Source organism: Heloderma suspectum, chromosome 6 (genome assembly GCF_057233095.1).
Source record: "Heloderma suspectum isolate Gila_16-S chromosome 6, 16-S_ref, whole genome shotgun sequence".
Lineage (NCBI taxonomy): Eukaryota > Metazoa > Chordata > Lepidosauria > Squamata > Helodermatidae > Heloderma > Heloderma suspectum.
Genome location: NC_139463.1, coordinates 47,659,007 through 47,683,143, shown reverse-complemented (window position 1 = coordinate 47,683,143; position 24,137 = coordinate 47,659,007). Strand labels below are relative to the sequence as shown.

Sequence of the window (24,137 nt, the reverse complement as noted above, 5' to 3'; positions counted from 1 at the left end):
GCTCAGCTTTATTAATGCCTCAGTTTGAAAGTGGAAGGGGGGAGCACCCCATGTGACTTGGGCAGGCAACTTGGGTTCTCCACCCTTCCACTTGGCCAGGGATATTCTAGTCCACTTCCTAAATGTTTGTGTGTGTATGTGTTTTAAAAATATATCTCTATACCTTTTATTTGTGAAGATATATGGAAGGACACACAGACAGGATGTTACCCAGTTGATAACTAAGAACAAATAAAAGTGAGATGCCTTTGGCTACTGGTATCTTTATGTTCTGGCTATTTGCAATGATTCCCCATCTGCTTGGGTCCATCACCACAAAATGTCTGGTCCCAGGCTTGCAGATAATGCGCTCTGAGCTTCCCCAAGGAAGACTGGGGTACAAGTGTGATGGATTGGAATTAATCAATCAGATCCATCAAATAAAGGACTTGCAGTCTAAATTTATTGGATGATGTTTCTAAGTCCCACTTTCCCTGTGGTGGCTTCATTCATCACCTCAGTAACACTTTTTGGGTCTGGGGGCCAGTGACGGAGTTCTTTACCACCCAAATGAGTGTGCCTGTCTTGAATCCAAACCAGTGGGCAAAGAAGCCAGGGCAAAGTTGTCTCGTGTATCTGTTGGCCCCTCAGACCCACCTTTTGGCCCCAGATCCTTTCCACTTCTAGCATAAATCAAGAATGCCCCAGGTTGGTATGCCTGCTTACTAGGTTTATATCCTTCTTTACGACTGAAGTCCTCAAAGTGTCCACGACATCAATCAACTGCAATGGATGCATTGCAAAGCATACTTTTGAAACAGAAAAGACCAGTTCTGCTGGAGTGGGAACAGGTGCTTTGGTGTTGTCTTTTCTTTAAGGCTGAATAGCAAGAGTCTCTTTAAGAGCTTCATTGCATGACACAAGGAAGGGGCCTTTATAAGGCAACTTTATTGTAATGAATCCAGTGATGTTTGAAAGGGACTGTATCCCATTGAGCGACCCGTATGGATGCTCCCTGGCTACCGAATTCTCTTCCTCTTGATCCACTCAAGCCTTATTCATCTCGGGGCAGCAAACGTATTTTGGGCGAGCCCTTGGCAGCAGAAGTGTATATTTAGCAATATAATGAGGCATCTTTAGCAGTATGTTTTATTAATGTGTTTTTATAGATATGTATTTTCAATATTTTATAAGCAGTAGATTTACATTGTAATATGCCTTTGTTCTTGTGCTGTAGTCTTTTTATCTTTAGGGGTTGTGACCTGCCCAGAGCCTATGTGAATAGCGTGGGGTTATAAATAAAAATGAGAGTTGGAGGTTATTCTAAAGGTCTGCTTCTCACCGTGCATTTCAAAGGAATGGCTGCATGGTTCAGTGCAGGGAGAACCCTAAGCCCTGTATAAAATACTAGACACACAAACCTCCCCGGCTCCCCCCGGCCATCTATCCCTGCAGGGAGAAAGCAGTGAGCGAACAGCAGTGCGCTGTGTTTACTGGAGCTACTTATTTGCCTGGAAAGAATTGGAGGGGGCGGGGGAACTGACCCACGGAGAAGTGTTTATTTTATCCTGTGATACAGCATGATCTCCTGTTTTACTGGTGGGCTGGGTTTCATCATCCGTTCCCGTAGCTAATACTTTAGCAAAAGTTTAACAGCCTTATTTGCTCAAAAACATGTTTCTCTGACTATAGTACATTCCCTGTCATTGTGTGCGTGTGTGTGTATTAACTTATTCTCAGTTATATCTAACCTTTATTTTCTTCATCCCCTAATTGTTTATGCTGTTGTTCTAAATTCTCAATCTTTTACATTTGTTTGCCTTCCTTGTTCACTTTTTTCTTTTTCTTTATGATGTGCCGACGTTTTATGAATACACTCGTTATATACGCCTTAAATGCTTCCCAGACCTCAATAATAATTGTAGACAATTGGTCTGGTGGTGTTGATGGGGAGGTTTGCAGAGGGAACGGTGGAGCAGAGAAGAGGCTGACAGAAAACATCTGGCCCCTGTTCGGTTTGTTATCACCTACCAGCAAGTGTGCTTTTCTCTTTCTTTTACTGTTTGCAGCTGGGGAGAGTTGAGTGGCTGGATGTGGAGCAGAAACTTTCCTCTGGTGGGAACAGCTTCTGAAGGAGGCTTGTAAGAACCAGCTGTGCCATGGACAGCTGGATGGATTCCAAAGGGGATCACCCCTTTGGGTTGGTGCTTCAGGGACTCATAGGGGTGGGGGTGCCCCCTTCTCATTTTGGCAATGGAATGTTAGCCAGGTTCTGTGTGAGAGACAGGCCTGTGGCCTGGTCTAGCCTGAGAGCCGGGGAAGGGGGGGTGCTCTGGTGGGTGGGGTCCCCCTGAGTGGGAGTCAGGGGAGGAGGATAGTGGATAAGTTAAAATCTGTGCTCACCGTTATTGGCTCTAATCTACCATCACCGACCTTCCTTAGTATGTTTGGCCAGGCTGATTTATGTCTATTGGCTGTCAGAATGAATGGTGTTATGTATGTATGTATTTATACTACTTTTATACTGTTTCATATCCTAAAATCGCTAAGTGGTTCATAATTTGTATATGAAATAGCATAACAGCAATATAAGAACAAAGTAATTAATTAATTAAAAACATTACAACAGAAACAATGATAAAATGGGGAAGTGTCATAGTCCAGTACAAGTAAGGGAAAGACTGTGTTGACTAAATATGTCTTCAGGAGGCGTTTAAAGCTCACGACAGTTTCTGCATCTTGAACAATGCATCCCTGTTCCAGAGGGTGGGTGCCAGTACCAGGAAGGCCCCTTCTGTGCTGTCACCTGGTGACACTCTGTTGGTTACGGATCAACAAAAAGGCCTCCTTGAAAGACCTCGGGGGGTCGACTGGGTGTATATTGGGGAAGGCAGTAATCTAGGTATCCTACTCCGACGTTATTTAAGGCCTTTTATGTTGGCAACAAAACCTTGAGCATAGCTTGGCAGCTAAAAGGCAGCCAGGGCAGTTCTCTTACCACAGGTGTAATGTGAACATGGCTTGGTGCCCGACTGAGCATCCTAGCTGCTGCATTCTGCACTGGCTGCAGTTTCTGTGCCAGGTGTAAATGCAGCTCCACGCAGAGTGCAGCGACCTAGTCTAATTGCAAGGCTACCAGTGAGGTTAAGGCACTGCTGTGTTTTACTCTTCTTTTTGTTGTAATGTTTTTAATTATTTATAATGTTTATATTGTTTTTATTGTATTACATATGCATTTTGGTATAAACCACTTAGAAACTTTATTATATTAAGTGTTATGTAAGTATAATAAATAAATAAAGCAAGCAAGCAAGCAAGCAAGCTTTCCTACAGTTTCTGGGTCCATAAAGCTATTCTTAAGTTTACAATTAGCCCCACTATGCTTTCTTCTTTCTATGTCGACTTCCCAATAACTGGGGTGTTGTCAGCATGGCAAGTGCCTCCAAATGTTATTTCTTTGTTTTCTATCTCTCCTTGAAAAATCTTTGGCCTGTATGCAAAAATAGCACTTTCTTCTGATTTATCTAATTCATTATTCATTACTCCATTTCAGTCGCCTGCCAAAAATAATTCTCCTTCTCCACGTTCCTCCAGATCTTTGATAACTTTTATAGAATTCTTTGACTATTTTAAAAAACATGCTATTTGGATGTTCTTTTAATAAAGCAAAAAACAAAAACAAAATCGACATGAGTCGGAGATGTTGCCTTATTGCTGAACATAAAACAAGTAATAATCAACAGATCTAGATAGTGAGGCATATAAACACATCAAGGGCACAATCCTATGCATGTTTAGACAAAAAAAAGTCCTACAGTTCCCAGCATGCTGGCTGGGGAATGCTGGGAGTTGTAGGACTTTTTTCTGTCTAAATATGCATAGGATTTGTGCCTTAATGTAACTTCCATATCTACCAATCTCTTATTTAAAACACTGAAACGTATACTGTGTTGAGCATTTTCCTCCCAGAATGTAAGGACTGAATGCAAATGTGCAGATGTTTCACGAAGTTAAATACAAGCAAAAAACTTGGGGAAAATGCATTCCTGGAACATTTTCCTCCATGATTGGGCTGAGAGACCAAAGTGATGGATGTCAGGGTTTGATCTTGGGCTGACAGCTTCCCAGCCTTTTCCCCTTGTGAACCCAACACTCAGATGGGAGCCACTTCAGATTCTTCCCCAAGCGTAACAGTCTTTGTGCGTGCGTGTGTGTGTAGGAGGAGTGAAAGAGATTACCCATCCCTCCACCATTTGCATGGGGTGCAGGTGCTTCACATGGAGACCCATATGTACACCTGCTCCAGAGGATTCTTTCTCCTCTGAAAGGAGACAAGGATCACACAAACCAGGCATGTGTGCATTCGGAAGAACTGGAGTTGTGCATTGCGTTATTGGAGGGGAGGGGCACATACTGCTTTCTTCACCATTCGGTGAGAATGGTGAGCCTGATAAGGGTCAGAACTAGGCCGGAGACCTCTGGTGATAAAGTGAATGGTTTACTACAAAGCAACCTGTTCTGGAGAAGGAGGCAGCCAACTCTCAAAGTTCACATAAAAAATTATATTTTTTATATCCGTAGACTTGCAGATGGGGGGCTGGAATGCTTTTCAGTTTAACGTATCTCCTCAGTTCAGAAACAATACTCTTGGCTCACCAGGGGCCAACTTGGAACACTTGCTAGCAGAACCAGTGGCTCCTACATTCCTAGATTCGAATTAAGCTGGTTTTTGCTGGTCTCAAGTCTGATGCCAGTCATGTCAGCAAAGCAGGTCAGATTTCTGATGTAGCAAATAAAATACAGCAAGCAGATAACCTAACGGCAAAGCCATATCTGACAATGGAGACAGTTGGCGTCTATGCCTATAGTGTACTAAAGAATTGCTCTTCTCCTTTCAGGCCATGGGTTGTTTGCTGTACAAACTCTGTTATTTTACTTTACCATTTGGGGAGAGCCAAGTGGCAATTTGTGATGGAAACTTCACCATTCCTGACAACTCACGCTACTCCCAAGACATGCACTGCCTCATACGTGAGTATCTACTCTGCAGTGTAGGTTGGCCCTGGGCTAAACGCCAAAGCCAGCATTTGGGTGTGGGACCCCAGGGACTTCGGACACTTTGGTAGATTTATTGTGGCATCCACTTTTATGGACTTGCCACCTCATCAGATTTATCTCACTGTTAAAAGTTACTGTTTGCTTAAAGCTGTTTAGTCTGCATATAAAGCAGTTGAGAATGAGACTGTTGCAACAGAGCTTCTGTTTGGGTGGTTTCTATTTTTCCAACATGGCTTCATTTGTGGCTTCAAGTCTGTTGGAGAAATATAGCTGTGACCTCACAGCTCTGTGCTTCTAGTCAGTCAGACTTACTCCCTTTATTCCCCTTCAAGTAATTTGAATGAACTCTCCCCTCAAGTCCTTTGGCTTTGTCTACAAAGCAGGGTGTCTGAATTGGCTTGTAGGGTCCAAGACGCCATGGTGGGGTTTGGCAAAATTGTTCAAGGGTATTTATGTACTGTTCAGCTTGCCTTTTGCAAGGATAGATGCACGTTCCTGGCTGCTACTGGAAAATCCCTCCCTCTCCGCGCAAGGCTAACTCGCTTGTATGAAGGGGCAACTGAACACCCACTGTTCTGTCCCAAGCTGCCCTCTGTTTTTGTCCAGTCACTTCCAAGTAGCTTGGAGGGTATTGATACAGTCCCTTTCTTGGCTGCTACTGTGAACCATCCCACCCCATCGGAGGTTGTTTTTACAGTTGCCAGACCAAAGCAGTTGCTGCTTTTGGATTAGCACATGGAGGTTTCAAATGTCTAGTTAGTGTACAAATACTTTAAATATTTAGGGGTGCACTTCATATTCCCTTTTCCAAAGTAGAAGTGTAGAAATGTCTGACTTCTAGTTTGGCTAATAATATGTCTTGGGTTATAAAATTTCAATTTTTTAATCTGTATCCTAAGAAGGAATCTATGAGGTAATCCCAAGAAACTTTATAATGTTGGTGATATACATCTGAGGGAGCTTTGAGGAGAGAACACTGCATGGCAACTGCCTTTAATTGAAGCACATATATAGTTCTGTGCTTAAAACTTGAGCCCTTTGGGGGCATAAAAAATGTTTAGCTTTGGGTGCCCTCCCTCCCCCAGTTAGTGACTTGGACTACTCATTCTGCTTCCCCCTTTAATCTTTGGTAGCTGCCTGCAAGCACAAGGACACACATGTTGACCTCCATCGCTGTGTATCTCCCCTAATGAGTCCGTCTGTATCTGCACCTAAAAGAAGGCCACTTAGGGTGCAATCCTATGCATGTTTCAACAGAAGAAAGTCCTGCAACTCCCATCATTCCCCAGCCAGCTGGCTGGGGAATGCTGGGAGTTGCAGGACTTTCTTCTGTCAAAACCTGCATAGGGTTGTGTCCATAGTGACTTAAATCCATGATAAGGATTTGTCCTCGGTGAATGGCGAGTCAATGCCAGGCTGATTACAGATAACTCATTGACTACAGCAAATGCATTGTGGTGAAGCGGCAGATGTATTGCTCTTGGCAAGACCAGGGCATCACAGCTGCATTTAGCTTGGCACGCCAACCATCATCTCCAGCAACACCAACTCCACTGTGCTTTTAAAATAACCTGTTAGTCTTTTCTCCATACGGGTTGTGGCAAACAGATGTTTTGGATCCACTGCGAAATATCTAGCAGCTTTTAGTTATTAAGTAATCATTTAATATTTTTCTTTACTCTGCCTGTTTGGGCAAGCCCTCACAAGGTGGCTTACAATAAAAATGTTAAAAACTAAGAATGTAACAAAAATAATAAAAGCAGCAACAGATTAAAAAAAGGGGGCCAGCAATGTGATCAATTTAAAGCTTGGAGGAATAAAAAAAAATATTTAGGGACTGCTTAAAGACCGCTTTTGTGTATGAAACTTTTGACTACATTAAATCTAGGAAGGGCCAAATTATAAGAAGCAAAAAGGACTGTATGGCCCTGTTAGCCACTCACTTTTCACAAAGTTGAACTGAGCCAGCGCTGAAGGACCAGTAATGCTAACTCCCCCCACTGACGCATGCCCATGCATGCTGAGACCCAGGCAAAGGCCTCTTCGTTTTCCCTCATTTGGTGGACATCTGGGGCATATGCTCCACACTTCGGCTGTCTCTCTATCAAAGCCACTGCTGTAGTTCACATGGGAGTGGGGAGTATTAAAGGGCCCTTTGCTGGCATCTCAGAGTGAGCAGCTGAAGTACATACTGGCCCAGTTTGGATGTAAGTACTAAACCATAGTTTAATTGACATGGGAACAAGCCTTGGCAAGACTCATATGTCTGCACTTCCTCTTTTCCTTTGGTGCAACCAGGAGGAGGAGCCTGGAAGCATTCATTCCCTAGTCTAAGCCAGATTTCCTTAATATGTCTAAACTGGGGACTGTGGCTGGTTTAACTATGGTTTGTTGAAACAAGCCAGGATCATAAACCACAATTTGATCCTGCCTTGTTTCAACCATAGTTTAAATTAACCACAGTTTGTCTCTGTAGGACACACAACAACAAACCACAGTTTAAAAATGGAAGCAGATGCTTCCGCTCCCCTCCTTGCAATTGACTAAGGGAAGAGAGGGGAGCAAGGACCATGCGAGTCCAAAGCTTGTTCTCGTTGCATTAAACTGTGGTTTACCATTGCATTCAAACCAGGCCAATAACTAAGGGGAGATGTCCATGGGTTCAAGCCCCAGGAGGCTGGATTGAGTTGCCGGTCCCTACCCTGAGGACCAATATACATGATTGCTTTAAGGTGATATTGAATGAGGCTTGATCCTGCCTGTCCTAACATTCCATACTGCCCAAGTCTAATTGGTATTCTGTTTCTTAGGATATATGCTGGAACCAGACCCAGAGAAGAGGCCTGAAATTTACCAGGTCTCCCATTTTGCATTCAAACTAGCTAAGAAGGAATGTCCGGTCCAGAACGTACAGGTGAGTGACAACTCATCCCTCTTTCCTGAAGGGGTAAAAGACCATAATAGTGAAACTAGTTTTGGGCTCTGGTCTCCTCTTCCTCCAGAATTTGTAGGCCTGCAAGAATCTAGGAGTAATTTGCTGTGAGACTGCAATCAAGCAAGGGCCATAAAAACAGCACAAATTGTGCCAACCATTGTGGCTTCCTCGCTCTGCCTCTCCCCCACAGCAATTTAGTTTAGTGCATGGGAAAATGTGTGCTTTTTTCTGTACCACTAAAGCATGTATCTTCCCATACACTGACCTGAACTGGCATATTTTTTCGCTTCCATATTTTGTGGTAATAGTTTTTTGGGTTACATAAGACATTTATGTAGTTTCTATGTTAATATTAGAAGGTTTTTCTCTCTCTCACTTGGGATTGTTACATCAGAAGAGAGCTCTGGCTATTCAGTGGTTGTTGTTGTTTATTCGGTCAGTCGCTTCCGACTCTTCGTGACTTCATGGACCAGCCCACACCAGAGTTTCCTGTCAGCTGTCGCCACCCCCAGCTCCCCCAAGGTCGAGTCCGTCACCTCCAGAATATCATCCATCCATCTTGCCCTTGGTCGGCCCCTCTTCCTTTTGCCTTCCACTTTCCCTAGCATCGGCATCTTCTCCAGGGTATCCTGTCTTCTCATTACGTGGCCAAAGTACTTCAGTTTTGCCTTTAATATTGTTCCCTCAAGTGAGCAGTCTGGCTTGATTTCCTGGAGTATGGATTGGTTTGATCTTCTTGCAGTCCAAGGCCCCCTCAGAATTTTCCTCCAGCACCACAGTTCAAAAGCATCTATCTTCCTTCGCTCAACCTTCCTTATGGTCCAGCTCTCGCAGCCATAGGTTACTACGGGGAATACCATTGCTTGAACTATGCGGACCTTTGTTGTCAGTGTGATGTCTCTGCTCTTCACTATTTTATCAAGATCTGTCATCGCTCTCCTCCCAAGAAGTAAACGTCTTCTGATTTCCTGGCTGCAGTCAGCATCTGCAGTAATCTTTGCGCCTAGAAGGACAAAGTCTGTCACTACCTCCACGTTTTCTCCCTCTATTTGCCAGTTATCAATCAAGCTGGTTGCCATAATCTTGTATTTTTTTAGGTTTAACTGCAACCCAGCTTTTGCACTTTCTTCTTTCACCTTCATCATGAGGTTTATTCAGTGGTACAGAAATGTAATGAATGAATGAATGAATGAATGGTCCTGTGGTGCTTCTCCTCTTGCACCCTGAGTTGTTATTAAGTGTGCTAATAAATTCTGCATCTTACTGAAGTGAAGATAATTATAAGAGTATTGGTTTTGCTCAGTTTGCTCTTAGCAAGTTTGCTCTTGCTATTCATAGCTTTTAATAACTTTCTGAACCGTTCTGCTGTATGTATGTGTGTATACACACGCACAATAATATATAATGAGTGCATCATTTTTGATATGCAGAATTCTCCCATCCCTGCCAAACTTCCAGAGCCAGTGAAAGCTAGTGAAGCTGCTGCTAAGAAGAGCCAGCCAAAAGCCAGGTAAGTTTTTGTGTATCTTAACATACAGTGTCAAAAGGTCTTTTTGTAAGCACACAGAGGAGAGGGGAGTGCTTCACCTCACCCATTTCTGCTGAGATGGTTATAGAATACATCCAGAATTCAAATCCCATTTTGATGTTTCTGCATCAGTTCTAGAGATGTCCACAAAATGAAATTATATAGAAATAAAAATGATGCTGAAAGCTGATCCTTAAAAAGGAATAGGTATATTGAAAAAAAAAATTGAAAAACTTGAGAAGACTAACTAGAATATTGTAAACAAGATGGGAGAACTGAATAGAATCAAATTAGACAATGAAAGAAAATGTTGAAGGAGTTTCTGAAATTAGGGAAGTTGTAAATAACTTTCTAAGGACATAAAGTGCCCGGAGAGTTTTGGCTATGGGGCAGTAAAGGAATGTAATTAATCATCATCATCACCATCATCATCAACTAAGGACCGTAAAGATATGGCAGAGAGAGAAATGGAGGAAAAGGGTTGGATAAAAATGAGGTCATGGATAAAAATGAAAGCCTGGATAACAGGATGAGACAAAATAAAATGATATTTAGGGGAATTTCCCCCACCCCATAAAGGAAACCTAATGGAGGACCAAGTTTCAAAGATTTTAGAATTAGCTTGGGAAGAACCAATTTACTTAGAATTGGCATTAAGGATTAATCTATAGGGGCTATCCAAAGTTACATTTTTGAACTACAGAATGTGACAGCTGATTTGGAATTTAGTTAAGTAAACCTCTTGTATGGAGATCCAAGGTAATAGGATTAAAGTACTCTCAAATACAGTGGCAAGAATGTTAACGAGGAAAGAGACATCATGTGAGAGTTATGAGACTTTATTAAGTACCAATTCCCTGTTAATGATTACTTCACATGTTAAACTTTTAGGGTGCACACATTACTGACATGTGGCATAGAATCATAGGGTTGGAAGGGTCCCACAAGACCATCGAGTCCAACCCGTTACTCAGTGCAGGAAGCCTGATTCCCAGGCGGTCTCCCATCCAAGTACTAACCAGGGCTGAGCCTGCTTAGCTTCCGAGACCAGACGAGATCGGGCACGTCCAGCCCTTTGCGCATGTTCTCAACCCTAAGTCAATTATATAGACTGTGAAAGACAGTGATACCTTCATAGCACATGTATGTTAAAGCACAAATGGAGAGAAAACAAAGGAAGACTTAGACTTAGTAGGACAGATAAAATAAAAATTAAATGAACCAATAAGAGAAGACGCGGTATTGCAAGTCATAATACAATTTTAAAAATAACATTCTGAAACCATTTGGCATGTCTGAGTCATAGTAGACTTCCCACCGTAATAGCAGGCCTGTTAATGGAAGGGATTAATGACAGTTTGACTACAGAGAATCTTTCAGAATCCTGGATTGCAGCAAGTATTCTAGTACTTGCAAAACGAAACAAAGATCCTTCCCCAGGTATCATGATTAAATAATGATTTCTTTATTTTTTTTAATTTGAAAACCTAGTAAAATACAAAAATACAATTTAGAAATACAGATGCAAAAAAAAAAAAGCATTCACATATTTCATCTATTCAAATATATTTAATTCATAAACTAATATACTTCGGTTATTGTATATAATGCATGAGGTTTATCACATTCTATAAAACCAACAGGATAAGGGGAAGGGCATACAGATTTTCACAGACAAAGAAAATTAATAGCCATCTCCATATTATTCTGGAGATTCAATCTTTTATTTTCAGTTGAAACATTTTACTTTTGTTTTAGTTGGATGACTTAATATGATACAACACCAGCTGAAAGTTAGCATTAGGAAATTATAAGCACCATCAGTTATGCAAAATAATTTAAAAGTGATTTCTGTGGTAATGTGTGTAGGTGCTGAAAAAGCTTTTGAAGAATAGCTGTTTTAGTTTGAAACTTAGGAGATATTTAATTTTTAGACAGGTATTCTCTCTTTGAAGTAGTCATATATACACATCACCAACAGTGAAAATTTTAGTGAAAGATCAAAGCTCTAAGACTTCCAGTTATCTAAAGGGACAAGACTGGGATGCCCCTTCCAGTCCTTTAGATTATGCTTAGAGCTGCTTGCAGTAGTGATAAAAGTACATAAGAATTCAAAGATTATTTCTGAATAAAAATATTTTTAATCAAGCCATGCCATGGGTTACATTTTTGCAGATTGGAGCATACCTCAGAGAATTAATGGATCGCTAAGTGTTTTGAAAGGTTCTGTTATTAATAACCAAAAAGGACTTTCTGTCTAGACCATAAAAGATCCTGCTAGACTTCCACTGCAAAACTGAACAAGTCAAGAAGTTGGGGTCTGGATTACAGCAGAGCAATTCACTACGCTATTGGGGATACATTTAAAAATACAAGTTAAAACTAGCATAAGCCCTGCTTAGAATAGCTGGCTAACGTAAGTTATGGCTAACTTAAGTCCCATTCATTTCAGTGGGTCATTCTAGGTAGGTGGGGTCACGAAGAGTTGGACACGACTTAACGACTGAACAACAACAAATTCTAGGTAGGGCTTATGTTGGATTTTACCCATAGTAATGACTTCGCAGTACCCACTAATATAAGAGAGGACTGCTTTAAATGAACAGCCAGTTTGTTAAGTCCCGCCTTTCCCCTATCTTGGGTCTTCAAGATAGTTTGCAAATGAGCCTGTTTGGAGCCATTTCCCATGTCAGTGGAGGCAGGCTTTCTACATGTAGGCAATCTTCAGTCTTGAAATAAACCAACAGAGTCTGTCATCCTAACTCAGATGGCTCTGCTGGAGTGCTGCACTCTCCAGTACATTCTCGCATCACCGTTCATCTATGCCTCAGCAGTGATGATGGGGCAAAGAGCAAGTCTTCCTTGGAAGCGCCCTCCCTCCCAATCCAGGAGCAGATGATGTCGGGATAAACATGGTGTTTTGCCAAGAGGCAAAGGTTCTTTTAGGATTCAGAAGCAATAAACACACAAAGGGATAGAAGTCAATGATTTTATTAAGGAAAATGATACAGAGAAACACAAGATACTGATACTGAGCAAGATAGCTTACTTCCCCATTCAGTTGTCGGGAACTCCAGGTGAACGACAACGGAGAGACCCCAGTCGGACCCTAGGCCAGCACGCAGCACCTCCTGCAGTCTAGGCCTGTGTTGAAGCTCACTGTGGGCAAGTCCCTGGTGACTTTTATACCTGAGTTCTCCTGTTGCTACATGTAGGTTTGAGGAGCGCCCTAATTACTCACACCTGGGGTGAGTGTCAGATTCTCAGGTCTCATGATGTTCATACTTTATTTATGTATTTGTTACATTTATAACCTGCCTTTTTTCCACCTTAAGGAACCCAAGGCAGCGTACACAGTCCTCCTCCTCCTCCTCCTCCTCCTCCTCCTCCTCCAGTTTATCCTCACAACAACAACCCTGTGAGGTGGGTTGGGCTGAGGGTCTGTGACTGGCCCAAAGTCACCCAGTGAGCTTCCATGGCTGAGTGGGGACTAGAACCCGGATCTCCCGACTCCCAGTCCAACACTCTCGCCACTACACCACACTGGCTCTCATTCTTACCGCCCCAGAGATAAGCTAAAGCGAGTGGACGGTTGCCAGCCTAATTGGTTCAAGGTTGTACACTTCCCAAACAGACAACTGACCTTGGAAAGCAAAGCCTCCAGCCTAAAGGCTTGAGAGCTTTTAAGGGGTCCAGGTTTATAAGGTTCTCTGGGAGATACAGCCATGCAAGGAACAATTGTGGCATGCCACCCTCCTATCTCCTTGAAATACAATGATCTTCGGGTGCATTTCCTCTACATGTGGTAAATGGCACGTGCTGTTTCTCATGTTGGAAATGTGAAAGAGAATAGGGTAGCTGCTTCCATTTGTGGTGAACTTGCCTGGTAGCTTTAAATTTGTTTGGAAGAAAATTACAGATTTGAGATGGTCTTGATCTGTGATCTATTGATCTTTTTGTTAACCTACAAAAGGGGCATAATAGTTAAATACTGTGAAGTAATTTTGTACATGTTAATTGCGGCAAGAATACACACAATACTGGAGAGTGTTCCATTGATAATCATAAAGCTGATTATCTGATTTGGTCAATGTAGTTTAGAACTACATTATTAATTACTGGCAATATAAAGCATGTGCTTCCACAAATATGATATACATGCTTATTCTGTTGTAACAATTAGCATACCATATCTATATAAAGATAAATGACATGTGACATTTCCATATGAGAAGTAGAATTGGGGTGACTTGCTTTCATCTCCCCTCCCCAGTTTTTCAGTTCTTTTGCCTGCAAATAATTTTGTAAATGTTTGGGGACTTCTTGAAAACCCCTTTAAAGTTATCCCCCCCCCCCCCAAGTGACAGCATCCAGTTCCTTCAACCTTCCAGACCTGGTTTACCCTCTGGACCTTCCTGTCCTTGCAGTTCTCCTCTGGATCCTTTCCTGAGTTATCAAAACTCTCCTTGAGCTTCAGAGAGCTTAGCATGGATCACAGTCCTCTGTTTTATTCTTGCACTTCAGTTGTTCCCCCTTCTCCTCTGCTGTGTGGCTTCTCTCACTTGCTTGAACCTGCACCTTCTTTTAGCCTTTGTACAATCTTTATTAGGGATGAGGGTTGCTGAAATGGGTTGATTGCTGAAGTTCTGTTGAAAGATGCTCCTTGTAGCTATAATCATAGAACTGGAAAGGAACCAAAGCAATTTAGAGCAAAGTGTCCAAAGTCGGACAAGAGCTCTTTTTATGACACCAGTGTAAACAATTGCACTCAAGGCTGTCAGCTGTGGCCTGGCAAGCTCATTATGCCTTTGTCTGCTCTTCTGTAAGTCTGTTGAAAGTGCAGATTTAAGTAGTATATTGTCTCCAATGTTTGAATGCATTAAGTGGTTTTAATGTGGTCCAGCTGTCCTTTATTTGATGGGGGAGGGGGGAGTAAGCAAGAGAAGAGGCTCAGTGTAATGTCAGATGAACATCTGTTTTCACAGTTCTGCCATAAGAGCGTCTGGTGATGGAATTATCTCATGAGTTGTTCAGAACCTCCACCTTGACGGCTGGCTTCTTAGTGCTTTCATGGCTGGGACATTGTGCAGATGCTGAGTGGACAAAGTAGTACGGCACCATGCTGATGTGCCTGGCATGGCTCCTGGTTCTGTCCTGCCCCCACCCTGGCTCCTCTTTCCACTCCAGTTTCCTTGGCCTAATTCCAGTGTTAGCCCTACCTAGAGTAGGCCCATGGAAATGAATGGGACTTAAGTTACTTAGCCCTCAATCATTTCACTGGGGCTACTCTACAAAGGAAGCTGCCTTATACGGAGTCAGACCATTTGTCCATTTAGCCCGGAATTGGTGACACTGGCTGGCAACAGCAGCAGCTCTCCAGGGTTTCAGGCAGGATTCTTTCCCAGCCCTACCTGAAGATTCTGGGGATTGAACCTGGGACCTTCTGCCTGCAAAACAGGGGCTCTGCCACCGAGCTATGGCTCTTCCCCATCCTCCCCTATGTAGGACTAATATTAGATTTTAGCCCATGTCTTCTGCCATGCTGCAGCATTGGCCTAGAATGATGGCCCCCTCTCTCTGCACCCATCAAGTCGCTTCCCCTTTCTCCCCCTCACCCAAACCTGCTTCTTTAGCACAAGTATTTCCTGAGCCGAACTGGCTCCATCTCCACTGTTGCTTGACCCTCCCCTACACTAGTACTGGCTGGAACTGCTTGGTGGCTATAAGGGACTGAACTGCATACCTGGAATGTTACGCACTTAAAGTTCTAGGACCGCAAACCCCCAACTCTGCAGCTGGAACTAATTATGCAAATCAGGGGAAAATATGCACAGAGTTGCTTACAATTGCACGCTGTGTAATTTGTGCAGAACTTGGAATCTTGCGGTTGCCTCTTTTTGTGTATATGATCTTTTTTTTCAGAGGGGAAGAAAGGTTGGCTATTTGGGGGGAGTTTGCCAAATGCAGGGACATGGCTGGGGGGTCACTAAGTACCTGGGGTCATGAAGACAGGCTTGTAGTTCTGGTTGCCCATAACTCTAAAACCTCTTATTTGTGTGTTTTCTTCACCCAGGCTGACGGACCCTATTCCTACAACGGAAACATCCATCACCCCGCGCCAAAGACCCAAAGCTGGGCAGACACAACCTAACCCGGGGATCCTGCCCATTCAGCCTGCGCTGACTCCCAGAAAGAGACCCACAGTCCATGCGAATGTCCAGGCACAGGGTGAGAGCAAGAGCAGCCTTCTGGGGAGGGAGCCCCGTCCCCGAACAGAGAGAGCCATGTTATGAGCCACTTCTCATTAATCCCGTGGGTATACTTGCATGCTTCACTCTGCATGCTGTCCTGGAATTTCTGGCAGCTGATCCACATGTAGGAATTGTACATAAAAACGGTGCCCTTGCGGAGTGAGAACTTACACAAACTGGAACTTGTATTGAGCCACCACTTTAGACTCTGCGATCTCACCAGGCTTTCAAGCATATCTTTGGAACCAATAAGGACTAGAAACCTGTACTTTGTTTAAAATGAAAGAAGGTCAATTCTGTGCCTCATCCTACATTTGGCACCTTTTCTGCACTCCTGTGGCATCCTTGCATACATAGAGCCTTAGTTATAGTAGGCTAGGCTGCATTGCAGCTTATGCCACCTCCTCATGTAACATGGGCAGAGCTGCTGCTGCTGAAGAATCTGCTCCCATAACCTCACCTGCTCTTTTTAGAAGCCCTCTCCACAACCGTATGGGAAGCCATTGTGTCAACATCACACTTGGCTGGGCTTGCCACTGAAAAGGTCCCATCAGGAGGCCTCACACTGCAAAGAGCTGACACCAAAATAACTAACCCTGTAGGTCAGGAGTGGGGAACTAGTCTTGGGTGCGGGTGGGGCAGATGACATCGTTTGGTCTCCAGCTGACATGCTGGGTGGATCCTCCAGCCGGGGCTTTGGCCAGGGGCCCAGTTTCAGTGCACGAAGGCCTCTCCCACTGGGAAAGTCCTGAGCACACTGAAGCTGCCCAACCTAAGGACCAGGTAGATGATCCACCTGCTGCCTTGGCCAGGCCAACTTCATAGGCCCTGTGCCTTCTCCCATTGGGGCAGCTGCCGGACAGGTGAAACCGAGTCAGTGGAGGCATTGGGTGGATCATTCACCAGGCCAGGGAATGCCTGGGGGGACATGTCAGCATTTGAAACCACAGGGCAAGAAAGAAAACTGGATAAAAATCTCTCTCTAGGCATCTTATGCAATGGGCAGTACAACAGATACTAGCAGATATTCTCCACCTCTCCATGCCCACAAACACAGACACGTTGGCCCATTGAACTTTTAATTACTGAGCTCAAACATGTGGACAGGGTTCACATGATCAAACAACCCATGGTTAACAAACCATGGGTTGTTCACAAATGGTCAGGAGCACTTGAGTGTGTTGCCTCCCAACTGCTCTCCTGCTTCCACTTTGCTAAATAATCCAAGAATGCCCATTCCTGGGTTGTTTGCTGGAAGTCTGTGTGTGTGTGTGTGTGTGTGTGTGTGCGTGCGCACGTGCGCACACGCAATTTATATGCCACATCTTTGGCTCCAAAAGGAACCTCAAACCAGCTAATAAAACATCAAATCATATTTAAAATATTAAACTAATTCAGTAGGAGCATGCCAGATAATAACATAAAGCGGTATGACCATCAAAAATAAAGAAAATTATCAGACAGGAAAAAATGGGGCTGTTTTCATTAGTCACCTAAGTGCACATGGAGAGGGAATCCTGTCAGACATTTTGGGGCAGTGAATTCCGGGTGGCCCTCGCTCTGAGAAGTCATCCAACCTCTGGCATCTAACTCCAGCATTTTCCCTTGTGTGTGTGTGTCGTATCCTCAGTACAGAGGCCTGTGTCACTTCCGCTTTCTCCCCTTCGCCCCCTTATTCCTTAGGAGGTGGCCCTCGCTCACCTGAGGTAACTGCTAACCTTGCACATGTTTCGTAATTCTTTGAATATCTACTTGTGTGAATGAGGCTGCAAACTATTAAAAACCAATGCAATTGCTTTTTCTTCCTCTTCTTCCATTTCCCATCTACTGCAGCCTCTCCCCCTTCTTTCATTCCATGCTCTTGTCGAATACTTATTCGTGTTTTTAAGTATTTATTGCTCTCAACTATGTTAGAAAATGGTAACGTGGAAGAATAAATAAGGAGTCCGATGGGTACATATGTGAACAACCTGACCTCAGTGTTATGTTCTGCGCTCTCCCCTCCGTAGTTGCCCCTCCGGCGCCGTTGGCTGGTGGCCAGCCCCCCCTTCCTGCCAGCATCCCGCAGCCGAAAGCTCTGCCTCAGCCGAGTCAGCCTCTCCCACAAGTTCAGCCCAAACAGCCGGTCCCTGTGCAGCCAGCTGCTGTCTCTCAGCCGCAGGTCCCTTCGACTCAGCCCCAGACCACCCCACAGCATCAGCTCTTCCTGAAACAGCCGCCACCGCCGCCGCCACCGCCACCAGCTGCGTTTTATCCACCGCAGCCGCCACCACTGCAAGTTCAGCAGGTGAGCCTGTTTGGGGAAGAGCATGGGCAGGAGTGTGTGCAAGAGGAAAAGCGCGCAAGAGCGAAGGCGTGAGACTAGGAGCGGGCAGGCACCGGAAGCATGAGCAAAAGCCAGCCGAACCCGCCAAGCCGATACCTGCGAATCTGAATGTCTCCCCTCATCCACACTGAACTGAGTAGTGTTTTTAGAACGTTTAAAATAGTCTCAAAATGGCAAGAAGAAAAATTAGCTACATAGGGTTGGTCCCATCTTTAGTCATATTTAGAGTAGGCCCCTTGAAATCAGTGGATCTTCGGTCATGGTCCTGACTCACCTAAGCCCTGGTGATTTCAACAGGTCTGCTCTAAGGATGACTAAATCTGGACTCGGACCGTTGTGTTTCGCAGCCTCTGTACTCTGGGGCACTCTGGGATTGCTCGTGGACAAGGGGAGGTGGGCTGCAGGAGAGGGCTTTCTGTGCCAAAACACAGAAGGAAGGGCTGAATGCCTGTTTGTTTGTTCTGGTGTTGTAGACCCAAGTGATGCCACAGGCAACTCAGCCACCAGCGAAGCCACAGTTCCCAGTGGTTCAGCCGGGAGTGGCGGCCCCCCTGGCACAACAGCAGCCAGCGCAGAACTACATGCAGCAGCAGCAGCAGCTGTTGGCGCAGCAGGCCACTGCCGTCCAGCAAAAAGCGACCGCTGGGCAGCAGAAGCAGCCAGCTCAGACACTGCCGCAGCTGGCCGTGGCGCAGCCGGCCCCTGTGCGGGACCACCCGGTAAGGATCGCCAAGCACTGGGAAGGAGCCCCTGGGTCACGGCCTACCTTGGATGTGAAATGACAGGAATGCTTGAGCGCAAGTTGACTTTTAGGACCTTGGTCCAGAACTAGTTTTACTGACATGTTAGCATTAGGCTGGTGCTTCACTCCGCATCCTCTGAAATGGCGGGCAAGTTCTCTTGTCACAAATGCTGCTTCCTTGCATCTCTTTCACAGCTAGGGTGGCAGCAGGGGCGCGTGCGTGCGTGTGTGTAGCAGACGGTACACTGCTTGGCGCTGGATTTAGACTAAAGGCAGCCCAGCAAATACTCCAAGCCAGCCTTCCCCAGTGTGGTGCTGTGCAGTGGCAATGCTGTCTGGGGATAATGGGAGCTGTAGTGCAATACATCTGCAGGACGCCATGTTGGGGAAGGTTGCTTTAAGCTGGCAATGAAGTGGATGCTTGATTCTTTGGGAGTAAACTCTGGGAACCAGTGTCTCAAAGCCCCTGGTATGGGCCTTCCAGACAGTACTGCTCAACACACAGTAGTTATATATTGGCTTTCAGCCAATACAAGATGCTGGCTTGGAGAACTAATGTGGCTTAATCGATAGAGCCTTGGAGAGGGTGGCATGTTTATCAGCTGACCACCTATTGTTTGATAGCAATCAAATATTCCAAGTCTACCACTATGTAGATTTTATTATTGATTGATTGATTGATTGCATTTCTGCTCCATCCATTAGCTGAAGATCTCTGGGCAGTTTACAAGACCAAGCTTAAAACCTAAAGATACAATAACATAGTAAAACATAATATAAAAAATAACTTTAAAACAGAATAAAACCAAAGCAGTAAGCAAGATAAAAGCCAGGAGCAGTGCAAAGAGCTAAAAACACACTAATGCAATTTTGAAAACTGAAGGACTAAATAGAATAAGAAGACTCAGCCTGAAGCCTTTTCAGGCCTCTCCTCTTCACCCCACTTCATGGTGCCCAAACAAGGCCTCATCAGTCGGTCACCAAGTCACCAGGCAGGCACGTTTCGACAAGCTCACCTGGCCTTTGGACTGGGATGGATCTTTTTCTCGCCATCAAGAGTGTGCTGTGCTCCGTGCTGCAAGGCCTCCCAGGGCAGGCCCACCTCATGCTCTCTCTCACCCTCCCCTTCTGTATTAGTTTATTCTGTATTCAGAATGAAGTAGAGAAATCAGTTCAACCTTGCTTGATGCCCTTACTTTGCTTGAGCTTTCTCAAATTGCTAACTTTACTCTGAATTAGATATTTGTAGAAGCATTTTATTTATTTTGCAAGGAAGTGCTCTGGTAGCAAGAGGGAGGGAGGGGTCAGCAAAGAAGCCTCAGTGATGAACAGTAACTGAAGGGGCCTCTGCCATGTGGCATTAAAGGTGGCTGATGCCGCATGGCAGACAGCTGTGCTTCATTCAGACAAGAGGCCCTCGAAATGTGGCTGTTACGTGACATAATGATGGCAAGTGAATGTGGAGTTTGGATTCACCCATGGGCTTCTCTTCATAGTTCTCTGTCAGCTCCAGCAGCCATCCTGGGTGAGGACTGTCCATTGCCATTTGTCCTTGGTGTTGAGTTTCAGTCTGAAAAAGTGGATGCTAGTGGATTCACTTAGCGATTGCCAGGACAGGAGAGTTTGAGGATGTGGGTGAGAAGAGGTGGTGTCTCCTGGTTCCAGCTTTAGAGCAGTCTTTCTGCAGATGTCTGGGAGGACCTAAAGAGCTACTTTAAGCATGCCTAAGGACTCTGGATTTTTGACTTGGAGCGGCAGCCCTCCTTGCTATATCTTCAACCGTTTTTTAAGCTCCCCATGGCTTTAAAAGCAGTTTGCCCTGCAGCCTTGGGGGTGAGGTGGAGGAGTTGCTATTTGGGGGAAACCATGCCTAAAGTTGCCTGGGTTTTCATGGCTCTTTGGATCCTGGTTTCTGTCTCCCATTCTCCAGAGCTGGATAGAACCCAGAATCTGGAACGTCACCTGGCAAACAAGTTGGAGGTGAATTTGCAGGTATATCCTATTTCTTTTTTCAAACAGACTCTCCAGCAAAAACCAAAATGAAAGCTTGAAGTCTCCATTTAATGATCATAATGTATACATTCATCTCAAACAAGTGCTCTTTACTTAATGAGAAACAGGGTTTTCCCCACACCAAGTGGAGCAGCTGCCTACAGTATAAAAGGAATGGAAATTTGCCAGGGATCCCCATTACCATCGCCACAGATGCTTGCAAATGAAATTTCACATCCGTCTTCCCCCCCACCTCCCACCCCCACCCTGATCTCCACACATGCACTCTTCATTACTATTCAAATGCAATCATTCCCCTTTGTTTCTTTTCATACTGAAAGGCAGTGTTGTCTTTGGCTTTCGTGTGTGTGTGTGTGTGTGTGTGTGCGCGTGCGTGTGCGTGTGTATGTTTTAAATGAAAAGGGTGCACAGTACATGAAGAAATTAAATATATTCCAGCTGAGCCTATACTTATATCCAGCTATCTTTACTGCACATTTTTTTCTGTGATGCCAAATGCTTTGTGTCTCTGCAACCATCTGGCTTCAAGAACAGATCTTGAGAGAGAACTCTAGCAGGAGGAGTAAATAAGGGAGGGTCCCTTCCACCATCCACTTATTCTTATTAGCAAAACAGGGTGGCGGGGAGGGGGGAGTGTATATGAAGGGGCTACCTCTGTCACTGATACACGTAGTCTAATGTTTACTGTGTGCATATGCTACTTGAAAAAAAAATTGAATTGTGAACAAAAACCTCGCTTGAAAGGCATAAATGTTCCATCCTGTTCATATTATTCACACTTTCAGGGCTGCAAGTACTGTTAAGCCAATGTGTCATAGGACATATATCGGAGAGATCCGGGTTCAAATCCTGCTCAGATGTTGGGTAATCAGGTTGTTCTGTCTGGGGCCTAATGTACCTCACAGAATTGTTCTGAGAGTGAAATGGGGGAAGTAATCCTGAGCTCCTTAAAGAAAAGGTGGGATACAGATGCAGGGAGATTGACAACTACCCAAGAACTATACTTAAGAAATAGCCTTCTCTGAGTGCTCAGAGCACTTCACATTCAGTGCCTCAGTAATTTAGTGCGTGAGTCACCCTGAGAATATTTATATTGAAAAGCAGCATAGAAATGAATAAAACAACAGCAGTAACCCTTACAACAACCCTGTAAGGTAGGCCAGTATTACTGTCCCCATGTTGTAGTTCTTTTTGAATCAGTGGAGCTTCTGACTTGTAGTCTTCAACATTTTCAAATGCATTTCTTCAACCATGAGAAGCTTTTCCAACAACAGGAGACTGAGAGCATGAGAAATCCAGATTCTGTGGTAGATGGCAGATTCCATTCCATTCTTTCCGTGTGTAGAATAAGAGTAGAAGAAGGAGAGCCCTGGGAATCTTTTGCAGTCATTGTGCTTGAGTTGTCTTCCTTTTTGGCTTTTCAAGCAGGATCGTTTGTCCAGCATTCTCCAGGACTGTGTGTGTCTTGCCCTTAAAAATCTGCTACTGTGACCCAAATCCTGCCACAATAAAGGCTGAATTCCACATTAAGTTCAAATGATGCAAAAGTGCATGAATGATCTTGCATTGCCTAATTTTATTCTGCAGTTTTGATTCCTTTCAGAAATTTCCTAGTCATGAGTAGGAACAAAGAGCTATGCTGGGCACTCTTCACCAGGCATTACCCACAAACTTTCAAGCATATATCTTCAACCAAAAGGGCTAAAATCTTGAAATTCATAGGAAGCAGAATTCTGCGGCCAGTATCTTATCCTCTAGCTTTTTCGTCACCTCTGTGGAACTGCTGGCACTTTCGTAGCTGAGACTAGGTTGCTCAGCAGTCACTGAAACCCGTAGCTACAGGGAAAAGTAATGGATGTTTATGTGACAGGTATTAAGTGGCGCACTGCTGGCCAGGTGCCTCTCTTCTCTTTCCCATTTCTTATAATCTGGTAACTCTCTGTGCTGAGCATCAGTGTTGCCTTGCCATATCTATGGCAGGCTGACCTGGACTTATGGGGGGGAAGTGCAAACAGTGTCATCCACTTCTGAAGGAACCCTGCCTTTGCAGGAAATTGGACTAGGTGGGACTTGCTGAGACCTGAATCTGGGTTAAGGTCCAACCATGGTTGGCCAATGTAAAAAAAACAAGATAATGGGCTAGTTTGCATGACGTGACAGCCCATCATGGGTTAATTTACCCACGATGAGCTACAGTGCATGGTGGCCACCACTGTAAAAATGCAGGCCCCAGATGGGGTTGTCATGGCTTGTCATGCCCAAATTCAGGCAGTAGGAGTAATTTGAGGGTTAACAACGCTTGCATGACCCTAAAACAGACCATGGGTTATGCGAGGGTTGTTTAACCTTCAAATACCCTCCACCACGAGGTTCAGAAGACACGACAAGGCACAGCAACTCCCAGCTGGGGCTTGCAGTTTCATAATGGCGGATGGCATGTGTTCTGGTTCCCCAAAGGTTAATTAACCCACGGTGGCTGTCATGTCATCCGAAGCAGGTCAATGCGCTGTGACGAAACAGGTTGCACAGCCCATTTGATCAAGTGAGTGAAATTCCAGACAGGTTGAAATCCCAAGGTACAAGATCCCAAGGAGTAGATTGTTTCTTTTTGCTCTACCCGAGTCCCCTGACTTATCCTAACAATGCACCCATATCCTCACTGCCACACGCAAGGGGGGACCTTGAGGTATATCTAGTTAAATACCCCAGTATATTTCACCTCTTTCTGGAGAATAGCGTCTCCTCTTAGGAAAACATCCCCCTGTGACTATGGACCAGAAGTGCTAACTCTTGTACAACACAGAAGGGTTCCCCCTCCCTTTTCACTATGCTCTGTCATAATAAGTGCACATGATAGTTTAGCTTAGACCAAGAAAAATAAAATCACACCAGCTGGATTTTTCTTATTTTGAAAAAAAATAAAAGCTTACTAAGTTTATGCTTATACTAAAACTACAAAACAAGCAAGAAGACAGGGATATATTTTGCAAGCCGGTGAGCAAAAGTGAGAAAGCAAATTTTTGCTAGACCCTCTGTTTGTCACTGTGCTATACATATCCTTGATCTTGTGAAGGACAATATTTTACCTCAAGTAGTTAGTTCCTTTCGAGAGGAGGCTGAAGAGAGCTAGCCAGGAACCCCACCTCAGGTTCCCTCCAGTGTGTAAGGAGAAAGACACATGCACACCCACATCAAGGGCAGCTGTGTTGGCTAACAAGAAGAAATCCAAAATCCACAAGAAGGCACTGCTTTTTATTAGGACCAACCAAAATGTGTCAAAATAGTGAGGAAGCTTTTGAGTTCTC

The 24,137-nt window shown here is 44.4% G+C and overlaps 1 protein-coding gene across 7 annotated transcripts in view; it reads left to right on the top strand.

The window, feature by feature from the left end:
- AAK1 (AP2 associated kinase 1) overlaps positions 1–24,137 on the top strand; it is a 122,246-nt gene that overhangs the window by 56,892 nt on the left and 41,217 nt on the right. For all 7 annotated transcript variants that reach the window (XM_084804211.1, XM_084804209.1, XM_084804210.1 and 4 more), the window contains exons 8-13: positions 4,878–5,010; positions 7,848–7,951; positions 9,403–9,482; positions 15,574–15,728; positions 17,761–18,038; positions 18,551–18,796. In XM_084804211.1, coding sequence (XP_084660337.1) covers positions 4,878–5,010; positions 7,848–7,951; positions 9,403–9,482; positions 15,574–15,728; positions 17,761–18,038; positions 18,551–18,796 — 996 coding nt within the window. The remainder of the gene's footprint in view (positions 1–4,877; positions 5,011–7,847; positions 7,952–9,402; positions 9,483–15,573; positions 15,729–17,760; positions 18,039–18,550; positions 18,797–24,137) is intronic.